Source organism: Oncorhynchus masou, chromosome 18 (genome assembly GCF_036934945.1).
Source record: "Oncorhynchus masou masou isolate Uvic2021 chromosome 18, UVic_Omas_1.1, whole genome shotgun sequence".
NCBI classification, from domain to species: domain Eukaryota; kingdom Metazoa; phylum Chordata; class Actinopteri; order Salmoniformes; family Salmonidae; genus Oncorhynchus; species Oncorhynchus masou.
This window is the reverse complement of record NC_088229.1, coordinates 58,823,852-58,841,171: the sequence shown is the minus strand read 5'-3', so window position 1 is coordinate 58,841,171 and position 17,320 is coordinate 58,823,852. Positions and strand designations below refer to the sequence as shown.

Below are 17,320 nucleotides of genomic sequence, written 5' to 3'. Positions count from 1 at the left end.
ATCTTTTTGTATCCAAATCCGGCTTTAAACTTCTTCACAACAGTATCTCGGACCTGCCTGGTGTGTTCCTTGTTCTTCATGATGCTCTCTGCGCTTTTAACGGACCTCTGAGACTATAACAGTGCAGGTGCATTTATACGGAGACTTGATTACACACAGGTGGATTGTATTTATCATCATTAGTCATTTAGGTCAACATTGGATCATTCAGAGATCCTCACTGAACTTCTGGAGAGAGTTTGCTGCACTGAAGGTAAAGGGGCTGAATAATTTTGCACGCCCAATTTTTCAGTTTTTGATTTGTTAAAAAAGTTTGAAATATCCAATAAATGTCGTTCCACTTCATGATTGTGTCCCACTTGTTGTTGATTCTTCACAAAAAAATACAGTTTTATATCTTTATGTTTGAAGCCTGAAATGTGGCAAAAGGTCGCAAAGTTCAAGGGGGCCGAATACTTTCGCAAGGCACTGTATATATATATATATATCCTGTATAATCAACATTGAAAATAAACTAAATATGTCCATCAAAACAAACATTCTACTCAGAAAGAGTCAGACACTATAAGTGACAGACACTATAGTCCACATGAAGTAAAACGAACAATTGTGCAGAGTAATCAAACAATTACACCGTTTCAATTAAACATAGTTTCAATCATCTAAAACATTTCTTCGGGGCCTAAATTCACACTTAGCGATTGTGGTCACATCTGGGGTAAAAAGATCTGAATATTTCCAACAACTCGCACATTAAACTATTTTTTTTTAAACACACATTTGATTTTTTTTAAACATGGTAACAAAGAACAAAGAAATTTAAGATGACATTAAAATATTCAATTCTCAGAGTGAGAAAATAGAGCGTATTGACGTGTATGCATTGTTGATTGCTGTGTGTTTGTCTTTGTGTGAGTGGGTATGCATTCATGCGTGAATTTGTGTATTCGTCTCAGATCATGTATCGCTATGCTATCTTTTTTTCAACAAAAAGAACATAAATAAGAATAAGTACAGCAACATCAGGACAACTGTCAAATATTTACAATCGTACGCTCATATGACAAAATACACCGAATTTCATAGAAAGAATAGTGTGACAGTTGGTACCTTTGTATTCTAAATCGGCCACGAAACGAAACATTCAATGTAAACATTGCACTACATAGTTTTTGTAAGATTTGGGAAGGCTAAACATTTTCAGGGAACTCCTGGTAGTATAACAATATCCATTATACTCCAAGACCGCCAGCACATTATTTGCAAAATATATAAGCCTACTTCAACATATATAATATACTGCCACTCGTATCACTCACACACTACGCACTGTACCTCAAATCCCCTCTAAAGCCTCCTCAACAAATACCAATATATATTTGGTTATTTTTTTATTTTTTTAAACAAAAATTGCAGTTTGACATCATGTCTGCGGAGTATATAATTTGTGCAAAAGCCTACCATGAGGCAGACCCCTTGCACTGGAACATCGGGTTTGGCCCCTTACAACAGACCTCCAACCAATAACGTCACAAGCTGTGGAGGGAAGCTCCACCCCTTTACAATTTACTCTCTCCTGATTGGTCCCTCTCTACCTGCGGCCTGTACCAACTCCTCAGGCCTTTGATGCCTATTCTGACCTCCTCATGATGACATCCTGACCTCTAGCCGACCTTTAGAAGACCCAGCTGACAGGAACCCACTGCTGCTCTGCGCCTAGTCTCTCCAGCGCCATCTTCAGGCCGCAGAAGGCCCCCTCCAGGCTGTCGTTGATGATGTTCAGGTCAAAGTAATGTCCGTAGGCCCGCTGGATCCTTTCGCTCTCATCCACTGTCCTCTTCAGCTCTGAGTCCTGCATGGGAGGAACAACAGGGAGATGATAGTGGTTATCATGGACAACTATGACTTGTTTGCATGTGAACAATTGGGCCCATTCAAAAAGCATCTCAGAGTAGACGTGCTGATCTAGGATCAGATCCTCCCTGAAATGAATTGCCGTGAATGGGCATATTAAAGATGATGAATTGCTAGGGTTAATGCATTATGAACATACCAGTCCTACATTTTACCATGTGTCTAACAACATTGTTTGCTCACAGTAACAGGACCAGTGATGTAGCTGTGGTACAACTATCCAGTCTGGGACTCACCGTTAACTGTTTGGTCATCACTCCGGCTTCTTTGGCAGACTTATTCATGGCTTTGAGGACCTCGTAATCTGGAGCCTCAATAAACACCACGTAGGGAAGGAACTCTGACGTCCGCAGAACCTTAAGTGCCTGTAGCGTGGAATGAAATGGTTGAAAAGTGGCTGTAGCAATACATTATTATTAACCCCGCTAATGACGTAACGAGCTACTGAAATTGGCCACGAATCACTTGAAAATGTGTCTCATTGAAGGAATCCGCTCCTTCCGTTTCCTCTCTGTAATTCAAACTCTCGCTTTGGTTAAACAATAAGAACATTATATCATAACCCTATTACTTTACTATGTGCCGAAGTTTGGCATAGTGGTAATGTAGCCAACAATTTAAAAATAAAACAATACAATATGAATGGGGGGAATGAATTCAGTTCTCCTTTAAATGAAAACAAAAAGGTCCAGATCGACCTCTTCCCTGGACATTGATACCCCCAAAAAATGTATAGAGGATGATATCTGAATGAATATAGATGCCCAGATGCTATAGTCTACCTGTGGGTTGACATCCAGGATGCAGATCTTGCCAGAGTCCACCACCTCGTGGATGGAGTTGATCTTGGTGCCATAGAGGTTCCCGTCGTACTCGCCGTGCTCCAGGAAGCGCCCGTTCTTAATGTCCAAATCCATCTCACTGCGAGTCATGAACGAATACATCTGTGCATCCGTTTCATCCACCTTGGGTTTCCTCGAGGTAACTGTTGATCAGTGGTGGAAAAAGTACCCCATTTTCATACTTGAGTAAAAGTAAAGATACCTTAATAGAAAAAGTAAAAGTGAGTCACCCAGTAAAATACTACTTGAGTAAAAGCTTAAAAGTATTTGGTTTTACATATACTTAAGTATCAAAAGTAAATGTAATTGCTAAAATATACTTAATTATCAAAAGTAAAAGTATGAATAACAAAACAAATCTTTATATTAAGCAAACCAGACGGCACAATTTTCTTATTTTTAAAATTGAAGGATAGCCAGGGATACACTGGCTATTGTTTACAACACTCGGACATCATTTACAAAAAAAAGCATTTGTGTTTAGTGAGTCCGCCAGATCAGAGGCTGTAGGGATGACCAGGAATGTTCTCTTGACAATTTTCTGTCCTGCTAAGAATTCAAAATGTTAAGAGTACTTTTGGGTGTCAGGGAAAATGTATGGAGTAAAAAGTACATTATTTTTCTTTAGGAATGTAGTGAAGTAAAAGTTGTCAAAATTATAGTAGTAAAGTAAAGTACAGATACCCCGCCCCCAAAAAAATACTTAAGTAGTAGTTTAAATTATTTTTTACTTAAGTATTTTACACCACTGCTGGTGATAAATACAGATTGATGGTTGTTGTTTGGTCATGTACATTAAGGTATAGCAACTGACAAATACAGTGCTGAACAACGCACACAGAATCACAAAATGTAGTCTTTGTAACTCATACAAAGTAAAGGTATTTTGTATTTTTAAATTGTTTATGTTTTTTGTATACTTTTCTAATATGGCATTGTTTACAGAATACCAGAGTAGCCTAGTGGTTAGAGTGTTGGACTAGTAACCGAAAGGTTGCAAGTTCAAAACCCCGGAGCTGACAAGGTACAAGTCTGTCGTTCTGCCCTGAACAGGCAGTTAACCCACTGTTCCTAGGCCGTCATTGAAAATAAGAATTTGTTCTTAACTGACTTGCCTAGTAAAATAAAGGTAAAAAAAAAAAAAAAAAAAAAAAATGTCAGTGTTTCGTAGCTCTGTCAGTGTTGAATGTTAGTACTACTCACAGGGGATGGTGGTCCCATACCGCAGGGGGTCTGACACCAACAGTTTGTTCTTCAGACTACGGCGGCCCACTCCCTGTGCTCCAATCAGAACCAACGTCTTCCGACGGAACGGGGAAACCTTGGCCACCTCCTCGTAGATCCTCAGCTCATGCCGATCAAACTCTGAACCATCAACATATTCATATCAGATATCCGCATTACTAACGGTATTACTGCACCTACTCAATCTAGCATACTGCATTGACAACAGTTTACACGTTTGTCTAATAATGTTTACAACAAGTAAAACTCCATTCGCTGCAGTTTCAAACATTGTTACGTTCACATGGTCATGTTGGTACAAAAAACGCACCTGCATTTTTGGTCGTTAGATACATCATCTTTTTCTTCTTCTTCCCGCCCATTCCAGAACAAAGAGGACCTGTGAAAAGCAACAACAACAAAAATGTTCGGTCTTCATTCAGTACTTCTCAGCCCACTTCAATTGAATCTTGATCAATTTAATGAACAGCGCCTGCCAGTCAGGGTCTGTTGCCTTTTAGAGTGTTGCTGTTCTGAATCGTAAATCAGGTCTGCTGAGGGTGCATAGGTAGCATGTACCACTAGAGGGCAGTATGCCTCTGCATTACAGTAAGGATGACACTCCATTTTATTACAACAGTACAACTGGGAATCACTGTTACTGCCCAGTCGTCTGCTCAGTATTGGCCGGCAGGTGGATTTTGAGGACGTTTGTTTGAAGCGGGGACAACAATGGGCATGACATAACCTTTTGATGTTTGTTTTATGAAAATAAATACGACTTTGATATCGACACAGTGGATCAATATGTTGATGGGATGCATTAAAAGAGCTGGCCATTTGACAATGATCACTTCTGATTTTTAAATATGGCTCAATCACATTAAAATCCTAAACTGCATGCTGGTTCCACTGGCTTAGTCGGTAGCACCATGGCAACGCCACTGTTGTGTGTTTGATTCATACATTCAATACAAGTAGCTTGGGATAGGCATTTTATATACACTGCTCAAAAAAATAAAGGGAACACTAAAATAACACATCCTAGATCTGAATGAATGAAATATTCTAACCCATGGAGGTCTGGATTTGGAGTCACACTCAAAATTAAAGTGGAAAACCACACTACAGGCTGATCCAACTTTGATGTAATGTCCTTAAAACAAGTCAAAATGAGGCTCAGTAGTGTGTGTGGCCTCCACGTGCCTGTATGACTTCCCTACAATGCCTGGGCATGCTCCTTATGAGGTGGCGGATGGTCTCCTGAGGGATCTCCTCCCAGACCTGGACTAAAGCATCTGCCAACCCCTGGACAGTCTGTGGTGCAACGTGGCGTTGGTGGATGGAGTGAGACATGATGGGTGGGCCAATCCATAGCATCAATGCCTTCCTCTTGCAGGAACTGCTGACACACTCCAGCCACATGAGGTCTAGCATTGTCTTGCATTAGGAGGAACCCAGGGCCAAACCCGCCATCATATGGTCTCACAAGGGGTCTGAGGATCTCATCTCGGTACCTAATGGCAGTCAGACTACCTGTGGCGAGCACATGTAGGGTTGTGCGGCCCCCCAAAGAAATGCCACCCCACACCATGACTGACCCACCTCCAAACCGGTCATGCTAGAGGATGTTGCAGGCAGCAGAATGTTCTCCACGGCGTCTCCATACTGTCATGTCTGTCACATGTGCTCAGTGTGAACCTGCTTTCATCTGTGAAGAGCACAGGGCGCCAGTGGCGAATTTGCCAATCTTAGTGTTCTCTGGCAAATGCCAAACGTCCTGCACGGTGTTGGGCTGTAAGCACAACCCCCACCTGTGGACGTCGGGCCATCATACCACCCTCATGGAGTCTGTTTCTGACCGTTTGAGCAGACACATGCACATTTGTGGCCTGCTGGAGGTCATTTTGCAGGGCTCTGGCAGTGCTCCTCCTTGCACAAAGGTGGAGGTAGCGGTCCTGCTGCTGGGTTGTTGCCCTCCTACGGCCTCCTCCACGTCTCCTGATGTACTGGCCTGTCTCCTGGTAGCGCCTCCATGCTCTGGACACTACGCTGACAGACACAGCAAACCTTCTTGCCACAGCTCGCATTGATGTGCCATCCTGGATGAGCTGCACTACCTGAGCCACTTGTGTGGGTTGTAGACTCCATCTCATGCTACCACTAGAGTGAAAGCACCGCCAGCATTCAAAAGTGACCAAAACATCAGCCAGGAAGCATAGGAACTGAGAAGTGGTCTGTGGTTACCACCTGCAGAACCACTCCTTTATTGGGGGTGTCTTGCTAATTGCCTATAATTTCCACCTGTTGTCTATTCCATTTTCACAACAGCATGTGAAATGTATTGTCAATCAGTGTTGCTTCCTAAGTGGACAGTTTGATTTCACAGAAGTGTAATTAACTTGGAGTTACATTGTGTTGTTTAAGTGTTCCCTTTATTTTTTTGAGCAGTGTATAATTATATCATATATCGCATGAATACCCCCCCCCCACAAGTGTCCCATATGTGTCTACAACAGACCCAAGAGGAGTCTTAGCAGACTGGCACTTCCTCCAACTGAAGTTACATTTAAATAGATTCTCTCATCCAGAGTGACTCGCATACATTTTCATACTTTATTGTACTGGTCCCCCTGTGGGAATTGAACCCACGACCCTGGTGTTGCAAGCACCACGCACTACCAACTGAGCCACAAGTGAAGAGAAGGGAAGCAGATGTAGGCAAGGCTGCAGGCTGACTCACCACCCACCACGTGTACTGGTGTGCTACAGACAGACAGAGGACACTACAGTATGAATGTGACCTGGCCCCTCTGTTTAGAATGAGCTTAACGAGGAACAGATTGAATCAGCCCGCTTGTTTGAGTCATTCCTCTCTAAGCCTGCTGCTTATTTGCTAGTCCCTCTTCACTGATGAAACAACCATCTTGAAGGTTGACTGGGGGACAAGCAGGGTTCTAAAGCGTACACGTGCACATTGCACAGCGCAAAACACGCAGAGCAACAAATCTTCCTTCAGTCTCCATTTATGCTTCATGGTTTTTTTCTTCTTCTTGTGGACCATATTGTTGCGTATTCAGACAATAATAAAGTATCATCGCACCTTCTCTCTGTTTGAGATCTTCAGTGTCTTGTGTTATTTCCACGACAGATGTCAGAGGAGTAAACGTGTTCAACTTGTGCATTCAGAGCGTTATGTTTAGCGTGTAGAAGGTGTCAGGCTACTTTGTGTCTTCCAGCCCCTATGGGTTATAATACGGTAATAAGGAATGACGCATATATATAATATACAGCACCTGTTGTAACCAGCTCCAGATCTCTCTTGACAAAAGCCTTCCTCTTCTCCTCCAGGAGCTGGCTGGGGATGAGGCCTGCACTGCCCCCCTCCAGGTGACATGCCTGTGATGAAAAGAAATACATAAAGCTGTCCTGTCACCATTTTGAACAACAACACATTGAAAACTATTCGGGATAAAGTGAACGAATTAGGAGTGGTTGTCCATTCAGAAGTGACTGACCTGCCACCAGTTGAGGTCCTCCTGATTGAAGATCTGCAGGATGTCTCCACTGCTGAAGCCCAGGCCTGCCTCCTTACAGGGGATTAGGTTGTCATGGGACGGGTCATAGTCAAAGTGACACTTCACATAGGCCTGAGGAAGATGGAGAGGGCACTGGGTAAAATATGTTGTCTACTTACTTCGGTCACCTCAGCATGCACCCGCACACAGTACAGAGAGGTGGTTATTGTTGATACTCTGTAATACATGGAGCTGAACATCTCTTTACTGGACTGGATTTATTTTGCACTTAAGGGGAATTTATCATCTACTATCAACATGTACTGTGTGACCCACCTGCACATAGATCCTTATATGGAATGGAATTGTGTTTTGACAAACAGTTTTTCTGATGATTGGCAATGTGCTGTGATGATGGAGCAGTTTTCCGGTGCAAGCGAAATGTCTCCACAGACAACAGCGTCTAATCTGTCATCTCTCTCCCTCTCAGAGATAACATTCAGCAGCTCTCTGCTTGGACAGCTTGAAGTCGCCTCCGGCAATGAAAATACTTCAAAATGAACCCGCGTCGGTCGTCAGGAAGAAATTCAAGGGAGTAACCACTCAAAATGTGTTGTCCGAACCTTTTGAAATACGCCCCAAAATATTTCAAACGAATAGCCCAGACCTGATGTTATCCAGTCAGCCATGAGGGGACGATTCAAAGGCACTCTTTCAAAAAGGCGTCTGGCCCAGGGCATCTGTCCAGCTCATATTGGACCTTGGCTGGTCAGTGGAATGGGATAGACAGTACAGAGCTGTGGGTTATTGGCATGACATGAATTACTGTTATTTGAGACAGGTGTTCTGTCCTGTGAGCTTTTCCTTGTTCGCTTTCATTTGGACCATTCTGTCGCTGACTACACTCAGTCTATAACACTCTTTGGCTCCTTTGAGACCCTGTGACCATTAGCTAGTCTCCAGGGTTAAACACTCACAGAGCTAAGGACACTATACCAACAACAAATTCAAAGGCTGGGCCTCTAAATGGAAAGGGGTTGTTTAAAAGAAGTAATAGTAACCAGTAATGTGTTTTGGGTGTATTCATTCAGGGTGCATACTAAGGGGAACAATTCACTATTTTGAATAACTTACTTACTGCAAAAGTTAAAACTCTGTGTGAAACTCTTAAACACTCTTATATGCAATGTTTTTGTCAGCTGAAATACTGAGGATGTGGGTGGAAATCATACATCGATAACATTTTCTTTCTAGTTGAAACAGATCTACTGTACGGATCAGTTTTTCCCCCAGGTTGTTTTTGGTTTGCTCTAAATCCTACTCACTCCAGTAGCTAATTCATCATTCATGAGAGAAAATAATTTAGTAGGATTATATGGGGTCAATTTCACGCCATATGTATTGAATTCAAAATCAAATAAATCGTGAACATGAAAAATAAAGTTGAGAATGTAAACATATTTTCCAGGACTGGGTGAAATAATGTATGTTGAAATCAAAAACCAAACAATTGAAAGCATAATATGTAGAATTGTAAACAAAAATAAGACATCAAAAGCAAAACCCCAAAACTTGTAAGCAAATAATTTTAAAGCGAGAGCAAAACTCTATGACAAATTATTATTTTTTAAAAATTTAAAACAAATGCAAAAATCTTTTCTGTTAAACTTTCCTAGCAACCAATCCTTTTGAATTGCATATAGATCTGAAAAGATTTGATAGGTATAAGAAGTATAGTAATAGCTCTAACTGTACTCCGACAGACTAAGTGGATCTTTTGGGGCATATTGGATACACCTATCCAATGCTTTCAGATCTAATGAAGTCAAAAAACAGATATGGGCTAGGGTTCCAATTAGAATGAATCATAGGACCCTAGGAATTTCAGCAGCTGTTGCTGAGGTCATATGGGTCAATGTATGGGGTACCCCCGAGGGATCAAGGGCCAGGGCTCAACTCACCTGGCGTGGGGTGTGAGGCTCCTGGTAGCTGGGGAGGATCTTGAGCACCACGCTGCCGCTGGCCTCCTTTAGCATCTGCTGGAGCACCTTGGGGTCATTGCCCACCTCTTTGGCATTCACCTCCTTGATAATGTCACCCACGTAGAGGAGGCCCTGCTGGTCGATCATCCCGCCATGAAGGATGCGGGCGATCACCAGCTCTCCACTCTCCACCCGAAATGTCACACCCTACAAAGACAAAAATGTAGCCCTTTATTTTACCATTGGTTTTTATCTACCTGAGCCGAGTCAAAGAAGAGGAAAACATCCAGGACCATGACTAGAAGTACTAACAAAGGTTTAACAAGGACCACCATTTTATTTTTCAGTTTCATAAAGAACCACACCACAATATATATATCCCATTTAGCAGACGCTTTTGTCCAAAGCGACTTACAAGTCGGCTGGGGCCACTACTTTTACATATGGGTGGCCCCAGCGGGAATCGAACCCACGACGCTTGGCGCTGCAAGCGCCATGCTCTACCGACTGAGCCACACAGGACCCATCCACTGTCTTAACAATTGAGGGTCATTTGATTCATCCACTGTCTTAACGATTGAGGGTCATTTGATTCATCCACTGTCTTAATGATGGAAGGCCACTTGACTTCCAGTTTTTAAACAAACATTTTTTTAAATGATTGAGGAGAAAAGTACGGTTCAGCCCATTGGGTAATCTTACCGCACCCCCATATGCCATGTCTTGAAATACGAAGATAGACGGATTAAAAGTTGTACATATTGTAAAACCTCTGACAGACAACTTTCTCACTCCGCCCATCATTTTTTTTTACTTTATAGAAGTACACTCCCAGAAGGCCTGAATCATGGAGTCACTGTTCGTTTTACACTTATGACTCTGCTGTAGAATTTGTACGTTTTGTTTCTTGAATAAAAACATTCTGTACATTGTAATGTTGTTAGTTATGTTACACTCCCTCCATCTTGTGCCAACATCAGCTATTTGTAAGTCTTGGTTCCAAAAGTTCATGTTTTTTCTCGAAGACATTGTCAGTTGGTTATGCTCTCTACAAGGTTTTTTTATATCTTCCCTATTATATGAACATCAAATCAAATGTTATTTGTCACACGCGCCGAATACAACAGGTGTAGTGAACCTCTCAACACACAGTTGCACATGTAAACCACTGTAAAGCCATTTCAAAATGGCTGCCATGGTGTCCAGCATTTCTTGTCCATCACTGAGTCTTACCAGGTGCTCTCCAGACACCTTGCGGATGCCCACCATCCTGACTGCATCTGGGGGCACAGGCTGGTTGTTGAAGGCAGCGTCCATGAAGGAACAGGGGCTGGGAGGAGGAGTCTCAAAGGTCTTGGAGGCCACCGAATCATGGGTTTCCATGAGAGACTGTGGACCAATAGGGACAGAGGATCAAGATGTGGATGATTGCATGGCACATACTGTACGATAGAATTGTTCGAGTAAGACAGTAATATTCACAACTGATCTTAAGAAGACTGCATTGGATACATTAAGCAAATTAGCATGGCACCCATGGTAGCAACACCAGTTAGGACAGTTTCCCTTCAGTAAGGGATTTCTTTGAGAATGGAGTAGAAGTCGCAGAGTTGGAGTGCTGATCTAGGATCAGTTTAGCCTTTTAGATCATGATGAATAAGATTGCATGGACAGATTGCGTGATCCTAGATCAGCTATGATATCGAGCATAAACGAAACCGTCAAGCGTGCAGACCTGGAAGTGTGGCTCCTTCAGTATGCACGCCAGTTCGTCTGCGGCCTTGCTCCTGTGCGTGAGGGGAGTGAGCTCCTTCAGGATGTCCTGCACCAGCTCCATGTTGTTGTCACTCACCGCCTCCAGCCTGGACTCCTCCAGGTTCTCATGGGCCTGCGGGTAGCAGGGAGACGGGAACTGAAGGGCAAAAAGTTATTGTTAATAACTAGCAATCTTTGTTGGTCATTTTAGCCCATTGCAGTAATTATTTATACGTACTATTTAGCAGACATGTTTATCCAAAGCAACTTTCAGTGCAGTGAGTACATACATTTTAGTATTCAAACCCACGACCCTGGCATTCCTAGCGCCATGCTCCTACCAACTGAGCCACACAGGACCAATAGTACCAAATTAGAGCAAATATATGGCAGATCTCGCGACGCACTTCGGCCCGAACAAAGAGTCACAGAGTATTTACTATGAACTCAGTTACTTTCTGGCAATAAAGTCACTCTCCTGTAAAAACACAGAAAACATCTAAAGAAACACAGTGCAACTCCCATGCAGCAACAAACCACTTTGAGTCACGACTTCACCGGAAAATATGTGTCTGCCCTAAAACAATCAGATACACTGTGTGTTTTCTCCCTGTGCTGTGGAGCATCAATGTTTTAGTTTATATGAATATTTCACTTCGTCTTTTGCACTGAGGGCACTGGTCCTACTTTACTGAACATGTCCTCACCTTTTAACACGACTGGCCTCTGGCCCACCACCCATGTGGGACTTATGAACTAAATCATAATGCGCTCGCTCCTGCCCCTCAATCTCCAAGTGTTTATTTCCCATTAACAGAAAACCCTCTAATTAATTTAGAAGTTTGAAATGCTGCATAGTGCTTAATTAAATGGTTCCACTTTATATCAACTTATGCTGGCTTCGACCATTATACGGTAGATACAATGAAATTACAGTGTTGAGGCAGTGTTACAGTGCTGAGGCAGTGTTACAGTGCTGAGGCAGTGTTACAGTGCTGAGGCAGTGTTACAGTGATGAGGCAGTGTTACAGTGCTGAGGCAGTATTACAGTGTTGAGGCAGTGTTACAGTGTTGAGGCAGTGTTACAGTGTTGAGGCAGTGTTACAGTGTTGAGGCAGTGTTACAGTGCTGAGGCTACAGTGCTGAGGCAGTGTTACAGTGCTGAGGCAGTGTTACAGTGCTGAGGCAGTGTTACAGTGCTGAGGCAGTTTACAGTGCAGAGGCAGTGTTACAGTGCTGAGGCAGTGTTACAGTGTTGAGGCAGTGTTACAGTGTTGAGGCAGTGTTACAGTGTTGAGGCAGTGTTACAGTGCTGAGGCAGTGTTACAGTGTTGAGGCAGTATTACAGTGTTGAGGCAGTGTTACAGTGCTGAGGCAGTATTACAGTGCTGAGGCAGTATTACAGTGTTGAGGCAGTGTTACAGTGCTGAGGCAGTGTTACAGTGTTGAGGCAGTGTTACAGTGTTGAGGCAGTGTTACAGTGTTGAGGCAGTGTTACAGTGCTGAGGCAGTTTACAGTGCTGAGGCAGTGTTACAGTGTTGAGGCAGTGTTACAGTGCTGAGGCAGTTTACAGTGCTGAGGCAGTGTTACACTGTTGAGGCAAGTACAGCGTAACTACAAGGCTGATCCAAATTAGCACAAGAGAAATTAATAAGAACACTGAGAAAACAACTTAAATAAGGATATCAATACATAGCAGTTAATCTGCTGCTGCACAGCCTATAAAAATAGATCAGATATCATTTAACATTCCACCGCCCTGCTACGTTACTCCCAAACAGACACAAATAGCCATGTTGTTTTATGGGTAGATTTACAGAGACAGTCAATCCCACAGAGACATGCTCCCATGGGCCTGTTGTCTGGTCTGGCAGCTATGGCTGTTTGTTTATGTGACGGAAGGGAACGCACCCCTGCTGTTGAACAGGATATGAGTACACACAAACACTTGCTCGTACGCAGAAACACACACAGCCAGACAGACGGACGGACGGACGAAACAGACTGACGGACGCACGGACAGACAGACAGACAGACAGACAGACAGACAGACAGACAGACAGACAGACAGACAGAAAAACAGACACACGCTCAAAGAGACACATACACACCCACACCCACACACACACACACACACACACACACACACACTGTGTAGGACTCTTTTGCAGGAAGACTGGGTTTACTCAATGTGCTTTGGCAAGGGTCTGGCAACCTTGTGGAGCAAGCTGTCAGAAAGTGGTCCTTGGACAGCAGAACAACACAAATACTGCTGCTTAGATCAGGGGGTGGGGAGACAGACAGCCAGAAGGTTCAGCCCTCTTGGAATAGCTACCTTTAGTCTCTGATGTTGTTGTCTGGCTTTATAAGCTCCTTCACAGGCACATTGAAAATATGGGAGGCTGAAGAATCCCAATAGAGCGATAGGACTGCGTGTGCATATTAAGTCTTTGTACCGTTTAAAATCAATTCTGTAGACCACCTAAATTGACAAGAATACTGTAGCTACCTTTAGTCTCTGTTGTTGTTGTCTGGCTCTGTAAGCTACTTGATATGCACATTTGAAATATTATATGGCAGCATTGACAAAACAAACACGGAGAGGACTGTACTGTATGCACACACTCTTCCAAAATGGTTCTTCGATTGTCCCCATAGGATAATCCTTTTTGGTTCCAGGTAGAACCCCTTTGGTTTCCATGTACAGCCCTCTGTGGAAACGGTTCTACATTGGAACCGAACCAAAAGTGTTCTACCTTGAACCAAAGGGGTTCTAATAGTGTAGCATACCAGGTCTGTGTCGTCTCGTTCAAAAGACATAGGCCACCTCAAGACGTGAGTGAGAGCGAGAGCAATTGCGCGCTTGTGATCTTATGCTCTATTTCAATGCTTCAATAGTTCTGATGACTCCAACATAAGGAGCCAAGCAGTAGCTGCCATGTTGATAATTGATCATGATGTTGCTTTGTGAATGGATTTTGGCATAGCTGCTCCATATACTCTATACCATGAAGAATAATACAACAGACCTGCTTGGAGGTCAATGGCAAGCAACAGTACACTCTGTTCAAAATTCCTGTTTCAAGTCCTTGAACATAGGACAGTGTTCGTACAGCTTGCATCTGTGAATTAATCCTTTAGGAGCTTCCCATATATAGATAGACAAAAGGGGGACACACACACAGATAATAAATCTCCCCCAGAAAATAAATAAATCAGCTTTGAGAGAAGCGGTGGAGAGTAGAGAGAGAGCGAGAGATTTGAATGCATGCATTTGATGCAGTGCTCCCCAAAGAGCTCTAATCTCCTTCTCGCTTCCAGAAAACCCTGTCTGTCTGAATGCTTTGAATCGGAGAGAGAGAGAAAGACCACACAGCATTAGTGAGCCTGCAAGTCTGTTCTTTCTTTGAGAGCATGGCAAAGAACAGAGTATCCCCCAGGATTGTAAAATGTCAGAGCTTCTGACAGTTCCTAGGCCTCAACTGCATTAGAATAGATAGCGCAACAATCACGACTATATTGTAATTTTAATAATTACAATGTTAATGTCAGTGTTGATTTGTTCATTTCCTTCTCAAGGTTCTAAACTTAAATTGACGTTTTATTATTTTGTTTATCGATTGTGGACTTTTCATTCTAGTAGCTTTTGGAAAATTCATTTTTTTTTAAGGGCGCTGAATTTGGAATCATGCTCCTTTCTTTTCGGGAAAAGGAGGACGTTTAAAATCGGGGATAAAAAAAGACCGAACCCGGAGCTCAGTGGGGCGCTGCTCTCAATAGCCAGTCTGCTACTCCAAACTCCCTTTATCCCTCCCTCCTCCTTCCCTCAACCTCAGTCTCTTCAAAAGCTGAAAAGCTCAAAGTGTAAAACGAAGAACATGCATCCATTATATGTTGGAAAACTAGTCATCATTAAAAAGAAAAGTCGATAAGGCAAGTTTTTGTTTTGGTATCTCTTCTCTCACAAGAAAGTAGCTTCTTTGTGCTTTTTGGTGAACTTTGTGAACTTTGTGCCTCATAAGGTTGTGACTTTGTGTCTCAGACAGAAAGTTGATAACGTCCTTGAATCAAAACACCCATGACAATGCAGGTGTCTTTTGTTCTTGGCTAAATGTTTTTCTACTTGTAAAATAGTCATTTTACAGACATTTGAGTCCAGTGCAGACAGTTTCTGACAAGAACAGACTGATAAGTTGACTAAACAAACGATTCATGAATTGCAATTCCATCTATGTAAAAGCAAAGAACATAGTCATATGAAGACAACTAGAACTCAACAAGAAAGCTATCACCTCATACCGACAAGCCCAACAGATCCATAGAAAAGTAGGTATACTGTAGGTAAAGGTATATCCTCACCACGGGGCTCTCCATGATGCCCTTGAGGAAGATGAGGTCCAGGTCATTGGCCATGGTGGAGCTGGTGCTGTCACTCAAAGTGTCTAGAACCTGCTGCATAGCTGGAGACAGACACAGGAGAGAAGAGGACAGTTAGGACTACAGGTTACTCACCGTTCCACTTTTCCCCCCCCCGTGCAGTGAAAATCATTTTACAAAAATGAAAATTGAAGTAAGCTCTTTGCAGCAACTTTTTTGAGTGCGGAGCTACTATATCGTTTGTATATCTATACTCGCTGGTTGTATACACATACTAACCCTTTGGGAGAGTGCCGTGGTTTTCATTTGATTAGTCACCATTGGTCAGCTCGTAAGGAAAACAAACACATAAAGAGAGAAAGTGTGAGAGAATAGAGATGTTCACCGGAAGCATGAGCAAAAGAACCTAGAGAAAAAGTAGTCTACAGGAAAGCAATACAGAGAGAGATGAAATGCCTCACATCCTTTCCAAAGCAATCTCACCACTGTCAGTGAATTCCCTGTCAATTTTCTTTCTGACAGTGGAGACAGCATCTCACCTCCCCTTCGTCTCTCTCTACCTCTTATCTCTCTGGGGTAGAGTCACAGAGGGGGGGGGGGGGGGCAGCAGGAACTGTACGATCTGAGGAAGTCACATCAACAACCCTTCAAAGCAACTCCACTTGTATAACTAGGAAGGTTGGCAGTGCAGTTTGTCCACTGATTTTATATAACAAAGGGGACACAGAGCAGTTGACTGACGGACTGCCACTAACCGACTGACAGACTGATGGAGACAGTGGCATTTCTTCTCAGAACACTATCCTTCCCTCATTATGTTTGGATAGCTTATTGTTCATCTCACCGTCTTGTCCCATCCCATCCTATCGCAATGCATCAAACTTGTAAATTGTCAGAGAAGTCCACTAGAGCATGGGTTCTCCAAGTCGTAATGCATATATATATATATACTTTGATATTGCCGTGGACTCCCCCTGCAGTACCTCCATGGACTGGAGGTCCAAGGCAGGGTAGCCTAGTGGTTAGAGTGTTGGACTAGTAACATGGAAGTTCAAACCCCCCAGCTGACAAGGTACAAATCTGTCATTCTGCCCCTGAACAGGCAGTTAACCCACTGTTCCTAGGCCATCATTGGAAATAAGAATTTGTTTTTAACTGACTTGCCTAGTTAAATAAAGGTAAAATAAAAGGCCATATTCCAAAATGTATATACTGTATGCACTACATTTTTAAAAACTGAATATTACTAACAAAAACAGATGAAACATACATATCTGTGAAGTAAGTTTAAAGGGTGTAAAACAATAACACAATGTAATTTCATTACATATCATTCATCTACAATGTAGGCTCTTAAACAAGGGCAACATGGGCCTGGGAGGCTCACAGGGACATTGGTTTCCACTGCAGTACTCCAACAATTATAAAATGTTTCAACTCAATAGTTATTGTACTCCCAAATTTGCATTTTTTTTCATCAAACATAAAAGCATTGCAATTTAAACTTTAAAACTACAAAGTTTTCTCTGCCTCAAGGCAAAATATGTAGAATTGCAGGATATTAGCTTTAAAGCTGCAACAACAAAACATCTCTCTGCCCCATGACAAAATGTGCAAAATTACAGGAAATTAGCTTGAAAACCACAACATTTTCTCTCCGATGCCAAGAGACAGGCCTTAAAAATGTTCTTCCCCAGGGCCTGAGAC

General features: G+C 42.7%; 1 protein-coding gene across 4 annotated transcripts in view; it reads right to left on the bottom strand.

The window, feature by feature from the left end:
* Positions 1–1,675: 1,675 nt before the first annotated feature.
* mpp2b (MAGUK p55 scaffold protein 2b) overlaps positions 1,676–17,320 on the bottom strand; it is a 45,326-nt gene continuing 29,681 nt past the window's right edge. For 2 of the 4 annotated variants that reach the window (XM_064923939.1, XM_064923943.1), the window contains 11 exons: positions 15,596–15,696; positions 11,216–11,392; positions 10,714–10,869; positions 9,460–9,687; positions 7,499–7,630; positions 7,277–7,379; positions 4,312–4,380; positions 3,960–4,121; positions 2,697–2,899; positions 2,151–2,279; positions 1,676–1,852 (listed from right to left, as the gene is read on the bottom strand). In XM_064923939.1, coding sequence (XP_064780011.1) covers positions 1,676–1,852; positions 2,151–2,279; positions 2,697–2,899; positions 3,960–4,121; positions 4,312–4,380; positions 7,277–7,379; positions 7,499–7,630; positions 9,460–9,687; positions 10,714–10,869; positions 11,216–11,392; positions 15,596–15,696 — 1,637 coding nt within the window. Of the gene's footprint in view, positions 1,853–2,150; positions 2,280–2,696; positions 2,900–3,959; positions 4,122–4,311; positions 4,381–7,276; positions 7,380–7,498; positions 7,631–9,459; positions 9,688–10,713; positions 10,870–11,215; positions 11,393–15,595; positions 15,697–15,892; positions 16,210–17,320 lie in introns of those variants that run through there. The other 2 variants (XM_064923942.1, XM_064923940.1) reach the window with 2 other exon arrangements.